This window comes from Mustelus asterias, unplaced genomic scaffold (genome assembly GCF_964213995.1).
Source record: "Mustelus asterias unplaced genomic scaffold, sMusAst1.hap1.1 HAP1_SCAFFOLD_959, whole genome shotgun sequence".
Classification (NCBI taxonomy): domain Eukaryota; kingdom Metazoa; phylum Chordata; class Chondrichthyes; order Carcharhiniformes; family Triakidae; genus Mustelus; species Mustelus asterias.
Genome location: NW_027590905.1, coordinates 73,197 through 84,800, shown reverse-complemented (window position 1 = coordinate 84,800; position 11,604 = coordinate 73,197). Strand labels below are relative to the sequence as shown.

At 44.4% G+C, this 11,604-nt stretch overlaps 1 protein-coding gene across 1 annotated transcript in view; it reads left to right on the top strand.

Moving 5' to 3' along the window:
* Window positions 1–788: 788 nt before the first annotated feature.
* Window positions 789–11,604, top strand: part of LOC144487669 (C-Jun-amino-terminal kinase-interacting protein 3-like) — a gene marked incomplete at its 3' end in the record, with an annotated part of 60,167 nt that continues 49,351 nt past the window's right edge. The window contains exons 1-4 of the mRNA XM_078205750.1: window positions 789–794; window positions 1,647–1,700; window positions 5,684–5,804; window positions 7,889–7,959. Of these exons, the coding sequence (XP_078061876.1) occupies window positions 789–794; window positions 1,647–1,700; window positions 5,684–5,804; window positions 7,889–7,959 (252 nt within the window). The remainder of the gene's footprint in view (window positions 795–1,646; window positions 1,701–5,683; window positions 5,805–7,888; window positions 7,960–11,604) is intronic.

The window sequence follows — 11,604 nt, the reverse complement described above, 5'->3', positions numbered from 1 at the left end:
AGTTGCACTCGCAGCAAGAGATTTTTGAATCCTCCCTTCTCTCTTTTTCTGCTCAAGCTATTGATTCTTGCCGGGTACACTCGCAGTTGAGAACTTTTCCAAAATTGCCATGTATCAGAAGTGTCACCGACTGCATGTAACTTGTTTGGAGGAGCTTCACTGATAACCAAAACTTGCATTTGTATAGCACCTCATTCCAAGCTACAGGAACGTGATCAAAAAAGTACCTGGCACTGAGCCGCACCAGGGAATATTAGGGCAGAGGTGGCGAGGCAGCTTTCAATGAACACCTCGAGTGTGGAGAAAGATTGTTGATTTATTATTGTCACGTGTATTAGTCTACAGTGAAAAGTACTGTTTCTTGCAGGCGAGAAGAAGTAGAGAGACGGGGAGGTTTAGGAAGGGAACTCCGCAGCTTGGGGTCTAGGCAGGGTCACAAATTGGAAGGGGGGGAATGTGATTAAAATTGGACAGGTACAAGAGGTTAGAAGCGGATCACAAGCATGTTTCTTTGTTCACCTGAAGTCATTTTAAGTGGAAACAATGCCACTAAATAGGCAAGTAGAGACCAAAAACCTGGGACTTCTCAAACTTGTTCAGCTCACGATCATAATAATCTCTCTGTCGTTTGTGATTTGCATTGTCACAGCTCTTGGTTGTCTTTGACATCCACAATATAGGGCAAAGAGGGACACTTAATTTTCGATTCTTCGGATGGATATCCCACTTAGTGGCTCCAAATGTCATTGGTGTGTATTCAGGGCCAGCAGTATTCTTGTATTCTGGGGATGAAGGTAAACAGCGGTTTTTCAGTAAACGTAAAGTTTTTTAAAGTTTATTTATTAGTCACAAGTAGGCTTGCATTCACACTGCAATGAAGTTACTGTGGAAATCCCCTAGTCGTCACACTCTGGTGCCTGTTCGGGTACGCTGAGGGAGAATTTAGCATGGCCAATGCACCTAACCAGCACGTCTTTCAGACTGTGGGAGGAAACCGGAAGAAACCCACGCAGACACGGGGAGAACGTGCAAACTCCGCACAGACAGTGACCCAAGCCGGGAATCGAACCCGGGTCTCTGGCGCTGTGAGGCAGCAGTGCTGGCCACTATGCCACCGTGTTGCCCCAAATCTGCCATTTTTCTGTCAATCCTTCCCACACGCCACAGATTTTTAGACTGGAAGACAGGGATTGTCAACAAGATGTGCTGAGGGGATCAGCTGGCACCAGAGTCAGACTGCTTGCACCTGCCATTTTATTAACATTCATAATTACTGGCTGTTACACATGGAACTTGGCACTGATCGGGGAGAGTTGCTCTGCAGGTGCTGGGTTGGCAAAGGGAGTGTGCCAACTGTTGTAAGGACAATTGCAGCTAAAATCCACTATTGGGATGACACTACCTGTGGCAATCAAGATCACTGTTGCGCAGGCTAGCATAACATAAGGGTTATCTGTAGTATTGGCCAAATTGCTACTTGCAGACGTATCAAATTAGTGGCTCGTGCATTGTTCAATAGCTACAGTACTTTTATCTCTTTTTATCCAGTGAATAACAAAACAGAACGACTGCCCAGTTTCAGTGTATTTGCTACCTTTCACAAATTAGAGGGGATGACTGATGTTATCCATGTGTCTTTCTTGTAGCCTTTCTGTGTCGGTGACTGCACATACATCATCCAGCTAAGACCCAGTAGCGAGGTATTGGGTGGCACGGTGACACAGTGACACAGTGATTAGCACTGCTGCTTCACAGCGCCAGGGACCCGGGTTCGATTTCTGCGCTGTAGAAATTCTATGATTCGATTTCACCTTTGCAGTACTTTGACTCATTGCAGCAATGCTACAAAATTCTGCCTTATTTTCAGTTATTAGAACAGTGAATCATTACAGCTGGCGTCATATAAGTTTCAGGGCTATTGTGTCAAAGGATTGGTTGAGTATTTGAGATAGACTCCCCCCTCACCTCCCCGCCTTTCCATTTTGTCTTACTTGACACTTAAATAAACACACAGTATTAATGAAGGACAGGAAATGTGCCAATGTTTAAGCTGTCAGGCTGTCACTGTCCTGTCTGACTAATATCACTATCATTTAAATATCATCCATAACCTTCACTGCATCATAAGGTCAGAAGTGGGGATGTTTATTATAGGTTGTCCAGTGATCAGTTCTTCTGTCAGTTATTCAGACACACAGAAATCCATGTCTGCATGCAGCAAGGCCTGAAAACATCCAAGTTTGGACTAAATTAAAAGTAAAGTTTATTTATTAGTGTCACAAGTAGGCTTACGTTAACACTGCAATGAAGTTACTGTGAAAATCCCCCAGTCGCCACACTCCGGTGCCTGTTCGGGTATACTGAGGGAGAATTTAGCATGGCCAATGCAGCTAACCAGCACATCTTACGGACTTTGGGAGGAAAGCAGAGCACCTGGAGGAAACCCACGCAGACACGGGGAGAACGTGCAGACTCTGCACAGACAGTGACCCAAGCCGGGAATTGAACCCGAGTCCCTGGCGCTGTGAGGCAGCAGTGCTAACCAAATGTGCCACCGTGTTGCCCTGCTATTAATAGCAAGTAACATTTGTAGCACCCAATTACCAGGCGGTGACCATCTCCAACAAATGACTGTGTAACCACTTCCTTTTAACATTCAGTAGTATTGCCATTGTTAAATCCCCACATCAACATTCATGGGGAGGGTTGGGTCACCATTGACCAGAAACTTTAAAAGTATTAGCCAATACTGTGGCCACAAGCGTAGGTCAGAGGTGAGGAATTCTGTGGTGAGTAACTCGCCTCTTGACTCTGAAAGTCTTCTCACCACCCACTAAACACAAGTGAGGAGTTTCGTGGAATCCGCTTACCTGGATGAGTGCAACTCCAATAACATTCTAGGCCTGACACCATTTAGGAGACAAAGCAATTCATTTGATTAGCACCCCATCCACCACATTAAACATTCACTCTGTCCACCAGTGATACACAGTGACAGCTGTGTGTACCATCCACAAGTGACCCAAGCCGGGAATCGAACCCAGGTCCCTAGCGCTGTGAGGTAGCAGTGTTAACCACTGTGCCACCCTAGAGAGACAGGGGCAGTAGAGGCATGGGTACATCAGCGCCTGTAAATCACACAGCGTCCTGACTAGAATATAATTACTGGGTCCAAAACCTGGAACCCATCCTAAAAGTACTGGGAGTGGGGCTATCTAATCATAGCTGTTTAAGAAAGTGGCTTACCACCACCCCCTCCAGGCCAGTTAGAATGAGGAACAAATGTTTGCTTTGCTGGCAATGTCTGTGCCCCATGAATAAAAAAACTCACCATGTGTGGCTGGTATGGTGGCATAGTGGTTGGCACTGCTGCCTCACAGTGTCAGGGACCTGGGCTCAATTCCAGCCTCGGATGACTGTGTGGGGTTTGAACATTCTTCCTCAGTCCAAAAGTGTGCAGGTTAGGTGGATTGGCCATGCTGCATTGCCCTTTGAAGTGCAGGTTAGGAGGATTAGCAAGATGTGGGGTTATGGGTATAAGGCAGTGGCATAGGGCCTGAGTGTTCTGGGTGTTCTGTCAGAGAGTCGGTGCAGACTCAATGGGTTGAATGGCCTCCTTCTGCACTGTTGGGATTCTATGATGCTATACATCTTGTTCATCACAAATGTAAATGCATCTTCAGTATTATGGAAGTGATGGCGTATTAATGAACAATGATTCCTGCTGTCAATAAACAGGAGACCTAAGTTCATTAAGATAATTCTCACGTTCGCAGTCATGACAACGTTTGCAAAACCAATTATTTTTTTATATTGTTGCTTTGAAAGCTCTTCACATCTTCTATAACGTGGCACGTTACTGCAATATCTGCCTGATTCCCTTTAATAAATTATGTCATCTTGACAGGCATCAGGTGTATATTAATTTCATTTTTGTTTGCTAATTTGTCTCCCTCCCCTGAAGAAATTGACTCCTTGCCATAACGGTTCCATGGTACCTTGCACACTGACCCTTAACATGGCCCTGCCGAGGTCCGATAACTCGGCAGAACCTGAGGGTTCACCTTGGGCTTTCTCGATGTGTGCAGCTCAGGTCTTCACTCCCTTGTTAGAGGCTGTGATAGAAGAAGTGATATGTATCAATAATATTCAAACATTTGTGGTTGAATGCCCCCTTTTCAACTGGGTTAGTAATCTCTGATTAATCCCCCCTTCCAAATTATCCCAACCCCCCCCCCCCAACTCAATTATATATATTTAAAAATTTATTTATTGGTGTCAGAAGTAGGCTTACATTAGCACTGCAATGAAGTTACTGTGAAAATCCCCAAGTTGCCACACTCTGGCGCCTGTTTGGGTACACTGCGGGAGAATATAGCATGGCCAATTCACCTAACCAGCATGTCTCTCGGACTGTGAGAGGAAACCGGAGCACCCAGAGGAAACTCGCGCAGACACGGGGAGAACGTGCAGACCCCACACAGACAGCCACACAAGCCGGAAATCAAACCCGGGTCCCTGGCGCTGTGAGGCAGCAGTGCTAACCACTGTGAACTTAGTATGTCATTTACCCTTCAGGGTACAGGTAGTATGCTGTACAGTGTCATAGAATCCTCACAGTGCTGAAGGAGGCCATTTGGCCCATCGAGTTCTACACCGACTCTCCGACGGAACATCTTACCCAGGTCCACCCTCCTGCCCTATCCCTGTAACCTCACCTATTTACCCTGCTAAGTCCCCTAAACTACATATCGCAGGACACTAAGGGCATTTTAGCATGCCTAGTCTATCTAACCTACACATCTTTGGACACGAAGGGTCAATTTAGCATGGCCAATCCACCTAACCGGCACATCATTGGACTGTGGGTGGAAACCGGAGCACCCGGAGGAAACCCACGCAGACACTGGGAGAATGTGCAAACTCCACACAGAATATAGGATCATTTTTTAAAAAATTCTATTGATTGTGATTATTTCGAGCACTGTTACATATTCTGATATACTTGATATGGAATTACTGTTACCTGAAATATTTACTGGATGTATTGAATATATCATGTAAACCAACAGGACTAGTTATTGGAAACGACAGAATAACAAATCTGTTTTTTTGGGGGGAATCCAAGGCATCTGCAGCTTGTTTTCTGTTGATTTGGAATTTGAGCAGGAATGGATATATAGATGCCAGACTTTTGAAAGTAAAATAGATCATTAAACAAGAATAAAAGGGAAACAGACTGAGATATTGTGGCAATTTGCAACATTATGGAAGACACGAAGACCTTTCAAAGCCACTGTATTAAAAAATAAATGGTTTTGCGAATGTTGTCATGGCTGCGAACATGTGAATGATTTTAATTGGTTGGCTTAGATCTCCTGTTCATTGGTAGCAGTGTGGTTGCTAGGGGGATACAAGTTATTCAGTAGCTATTTTGCTCTGATGAGTTTATGGAGTTTAAATATTTGATATGCTTTATTCAAATAACCTGTATAACTAGTGTTATTTCTGGATTGGACTAACGCAGTCTAAATTATAATACACTTACTATAAACCATATGAAAGCAAAAATTCTGATTTGCAAAATAAAAGGGTCTCTTATCATTTGAATGTAGTTTTTTTTCTGACTTTTTTTCCACTGTCCTTATTCTCAACTCTTTTCTCCCCTTTTGTCTGTGTGTAGAAATTTATCGAGTTTGAAGATGCGTTGGAACAGGAGAAGAAAGAGCTTCAGACGCATGTGGAGTCTCTGGAGCTGCAGACCAGGCAGCTGGAACTCAAGTCTAAGAACTATGCAGACCAACGTAAGTTTAGGATGCACCATAGCAGTGGGAGGCAGTAAAGGGGTATCCTACTCCAACAACAACGACTTGCATTGATATAACGCCTTTAACATACTAAAATACGCTCCGACCCCTCACAAGAGCAATTATCAAACAGAATTTGACATTGAGCCACATAAGGTAATACTGGAACAGGTCAGTCAAAGAGGTAGGTTTTAAAGAGTGTCTGAAAGGAAAAGGAGGAGATGCAGAGAGGTCATAGAGTCGTAGCGGTTTACAGCATGGAAACAGGCCCTTCGGCTCAACTTGTCCATGTCGCCCTTTTTTTTTAACCACTAAGCTAGTCCTAATTGCCCGCGTTTGGACCATTTCCCTCTATACCCATCTTACCCATGTAACTCTAAATGCATTTTAAAAGACAAAATTGTACCGACCTCTTCTACCTCTGGCAGCTCATTCCAGACACTCAGCACCCTCTGTGTGGAACAAAATGCCTCTCTGGACCCTTTTGTATCTCTCCCCATCACCTTTAATCTATGCCCCCTGGTTTTTGATTCCTCTACCTTTGGAAAAAGATGTTGACTATCTCTCTTATCTATGCCCTCATTATTTTATAAACCTTTACAAGATCAACCCTAAGCCTCCAAGCTCTAGGTAAAAAAGTCGCAGTCTATCCAGCCTCTCCTTATAACTCAAAAGGTTTAGGGATGGAGTTCCAAAGCTGGGGCCTCGGCTACAGGAGGTCACAATGATGGGGAGCGGTGAGATCATGGAGAGATTGGAAAACAAGGATGAGAATTTTAATTCTGTCGCGTTACCAGATTGGGACTCAGTGTAGCTCAATAAGCTCAAGTAATGGTTAGATGGACTTGATGTGAGTTAGGAGACTATGGCCGGAATTCTCTGGTCCAATCTGGCCAAGGGTTTCCCACCGGCTTGGGTGATGTCAGTGGGAATTCCCACCGCCTCCCGCTGGCAGGAAACCTGCGACTGGGAGGCCAGAGAATCTCACCCTATATTCTTCATAGGAAAGAAAATCCTTGCACACATTTGTTTAGTATTATAATCCTCTTACCAGAGAGAGGATTTCCAGCCCTCCTGGAAAAAGTGCTTAAAAAAAAGCAAATAATATTGCACATTTGCAAATCATTGACTTTATTGTAAACATCCATCAGGCCATGGTGGAATCATTGGCTTGGATTTTATCCTGGAGGTGGGTTCCGTACAGTGGACCTGTTGAAAGTGAGCTTGATGCCCAGTTAGTGATGCTGAGTCCTCTATGAGGCAGGAGCTGCCTGCAGAGTGCTCGCAGCAAAGGCAGATGGCAGTCATGATGGAGCCCACCATTGTTTTGTCAAAGGGATTATGATTATGAGGGGCATGGACAGAGTGGATAGCCAGAAGCTTTTTCCCAGGGTGGAAGAGTCGATTACTAGGGGGCATAGCTTTAAGGTGCGAGGGGCAAGGTTTAAAGGAGATGTACGAGGCAAGTTTTTTTACACAGAGGGTGATGGGTGCCTGGAACTCGCTGCCGGAGGAGGTAGTGGAAGCAGATACGGTAGTGACTTTTAAGGGGCGTCTTGACAAATACATGAATGGGATGGGAATAGAGGAATATGGTCCCTGGAAGAGTAGGGGGTTTTAGTTCAGACTGGCAGCATGGTCGGTGCAGGCTTGGAGGGTCGAGGGGCCTGTTCCTGAGCTGTAAATTTCTATGTTCTTTGAGAACAGCTCCCCTGATGGCTAGCAGTGTTAATGTAAAGGAAAGTGGCCAAAGGTACCACTTATTCAATGTGTCTCTTCCTCGGAACCTCTTTGGAATGTTGCTTTTGTTCAATTTCTGTTTGTTCAACTCAGTGCAAATAATGTAAACGGAACAAAGAGGCTGAATTATTTTCCCTTTGTTGAAGTTCCTCACAGGCATGACAATCTGTGGTATGGAATTAAAATATGTACAAATACTGTCTCTTTTTACTTTGAATTTAATCCTGAACTTTCTGTCCTAAAAATTCTGTCCTCATTTCTCAGTTACTAGGTTTTGTTTGATTTTTATTGGATGGGGTTCTTTCAACACGCGGGACGAGTGATTCTGCTCTTTATTGCAGTTACCAGACTGGAGGAACGGGAAGCAGACATGAAGAAGGAATACAATGCGTTACACCTGAGGCACACTGAGGTAAAGAGCTCAGACATTCAGTATGCCCACACGCAAATCTGTGATATTAGTGCACCTTTAAGAGATTTTCTTTTTCGAAATCATGGTTTCTGCAGTTGTAAGCAGGCCTTTTTGGCTTCAGTTGTTTTCTCATTATGACGCCGGTTTGTCTGGAGGAGTCTTTTTATTGCTGCTTAAACGAAGGTTTGTTTATTTTTACTGGGATGTTTATGACTGCATTGTCAGGAGAAAAACTGGTCGGCAGGTCAGATGCCAGGAGCTCTTTCATTTTCAGTATGAGCTGCTGTTTAGTTTGGGTTTTTAGAAGGGACATTAAGCTGGAAAGACGTGTCTCCCTCTCCGTGGTTTTTGGAAATTCTGCTGGTCACCTGAAAGCAAGGTCTGGTCTTTCTGAAGTGGGGAATCTGCTGTTGTGGCTTGCCTAGAGTCCCTGGTGTTCTAGGAAGCTGCTCTCTGAGTCTATCCAGAGAACTGCAGACTTCATCCAAAGGACTCAATTCCAGTATCACGTGAGCATTAGTCCTTTGATCATTTTGCACCAATATTAACATGGAAACATAAAAAATAGGAGCAGGAGGAGGCTATTTGACCCCTAGAGCCTGCAGCACCATTCATTATGATCATGGCTGATCATCAAATTCAATATCCTGATCCTGCCTTCTCCCCATATCCTTTGATCCCCTTCGCCTCAAGTGCTCTACTTTCAATGTTTTGGCCTCAGCTACTTTCTGTGGTAGTGAATTCCACAGGCTGACCACTCTCTGGGTAAAAAACTCCACATCTCTGTTCTAAATAGTCCACCCTATATCCTCAGACTGTGAGTCCTGGTTCTAGACACGAGCACTATCAGGAACATCATCTTGCATCTACCCTGTATAGTCCTGTTAGAATTTTATAGCATTCTGTGAGAACCCCCTCATTCTTCTGAGCTCCAGCGAATACAAAGAAAAGCACAGCACAGGAACAGGCTCTTCGAACCTCCAAACCTGTGCCGATCATGATGCCCTAACTTAAAAAAAAACTTTCTGCCTTTACTTCGACTGTATCCCTCTATTTCCTCCCAATTCATGTATGTACCCATCCAGATGCCCCTTCAATGTTGCTCACGTGCCTGCTTCCAGCACCTCCTCTGGCAGCACATTCCAGGAACCCACCACTCTCTGCGTGAAAAACCTCCCCCGCACATCTCCCTTAAACTTTCCCCCTTTCACCTTGAACCTGTGCCCCCCCCTGTATTTGACATTTCCACCCTTGGAAAAAACCTATCCACCTATGACTGTCCACCGTGTCCATGCCCCTCATAAGTTTGTAGGCCTCTATCAGGTCTCCCCTCAGCCTCCATCTTTCCAGTGAAAACAATCCTAGTTTATTCAACCTCTCCCCATAGCCAACACCCTCGAGACCAGGCAACATCCTGGTGAACCTTCTTTGCACTCTCTCCAAAGCTTCCACACTCTTCTGATAATGTGGTGACCAGAACTGCACGCAATACTCCAAATGCAGTCTCACCAAGATTTTATATCGCTGCAACATGATTTCCCAACTCTTGTACTCAATGCCCCGACTGATGAAGGCAAGCATGCCATATGCCTTCTTAATCGCCTTGGGCACCTGTGTTGCCACTTTTAGGGAACTGTGGACCTTTACGCCCAGATCCCTCTGTATGTTAATGTTCCTAAGGATTCTGCCATTTACAGTACAATTCATACCTAAATTTGATCCTCATATGCTTCACCTCACATTTGTCCAGATTAAACTCCATCTGCCATTTCTGTGCTCAAGTCTCCAATCTATCTATATCCTGTTGTATCCTCTGATAATCCCCGGCACTATCAGCAACTGCGTCAGTCTCTGTGTCATCCGCAAATTTACTAATCAGGCCATCCACATTTTCCTCCAGATCATTTATATATACTGCAAACAACAGAGGTCCCAGCACTGATCCCTGAGGAATATCACGCGCTACCGATCTCCATTCCGAAAAACATCCTTCCACCGTTACTGTCTTTTATGACCAAGCCAGTTGGTGTATCATCTAGCTAGCCCACCTTGAAACCCATGTGATTTTAGTTTTTGTACTAGACTGCTATGTGGGATCTTGTCAGATGCCTTACTAAAGTCCATATAAACTACATCCACAGCCCTTCCCTCATTAATTTTCTTTGTCACCTCTTCAGAAAACTGAAAAGGCTAAAAACTCAAAAAACTCAAATCTCCATAACCGACTCAATCTCTCCTCATAAGTCAGTCCTGCCAGCCCAGGAATCTGTCTGGTAAACCTTCTCTGCACTCCCTCCATAGCAAGAACATTTGGGGATGTTCTTGCTATGGAGATTACTAGGAATTACTGGGGATTTTCACAGTAACTTCATTGCAGTGTTAATGTAAGCCTACTTGTGACACTAATAAATAAACTTTAAACGTAATTCCGCAGATAAGGAAACCAAAACTGCACACAGTATTCCAGGTGTGGCCTTATCAAGGCCCTATATAATCGCAGCATGACATCCCTGCTCCTGTACTCGAATCCTCCTGCAATGAAGGCCAATGTACCATTTGCCTTTTTTACTGCCTGTTGCAACTGCATGCTTGCCTTCAGTGACTGGTGCACAAGGACACCCAGGTCCCACTGCACAGGACTATTCTGATTTTAAATTTCTGGGAACCATGATTCCTGTAAGCACGTGAGGTTCCAGCTCTGTGTGGGATGGGTTTTGATACATTTGGCACAAAGTAGATCAAGTTTACTCAGCTATTCAGTCTTTTCCTGTTAGGAAATTCAGAGACACTGCTCAACTTTTTCCCCCTGATAGCTTGGTTCATGTCCACAACTGACCATGTAGAAGATTTGTGAGCACAAATCCACTTCTTTATTCTGTATTACAGCACGCTCGCTCTTCAGTGTCTCCATGCCAGCCATGCCTGATTGTATTGACATTTGCCTGTATGCCATGACAGGTTAAATTGATAGGGCGAAGTAGGCCTAATCTATACTGTAGGATCTTAGATATTAGGTAGGAAAGACCAGTCTGTGCATTGTTATGCAGCAATACCTGGCTTGATTGGCACCACATCTACAAACATTCACTCCCTCTATCATCAACACTCAGTAGCAGCCGTGTGTACTGTCTACAAGATGCATTGCAGCAATTCACCAAAGACCTTAGACAGCACCTTACAAACTCACAACCACTTCTATCTAGAACAGTGGTTCCCAAAGGGTGCGGCGCGCCACACTGGTGTGGCGAGAGAGGATGGCAAGTGTGGCGGGAAGATTCAAGGACAATCAAAGAAACATTTAAACATGGTTTAAACGAGCATTGTTTTATACTTTCTGGATGTCCCATGATCATATTATAAAGTAGTTGTGTTCTATGTTATGAATCAAGCACTGCTAGGAGTGTTTTATTTTTGTTTTTGAATGTATTTCTTATCAATAAAAAATTTGGCGTGGCGCGAGCAAATTTTTATTCCGAAAGTGCGGCCCAGTGAAAAAAGTTTGGGAACCACTGATCTAGAAGGACAAGGGCAGCAGATACCATTGGCCATGCTAAATTAACCCTAGTGTCAGGGGGATTAGCTAGGGTAAATATGAGGGGTTACGGGAGTAGGGCCTGGATGGGATCGTGGTCGGTGCAGACTCGA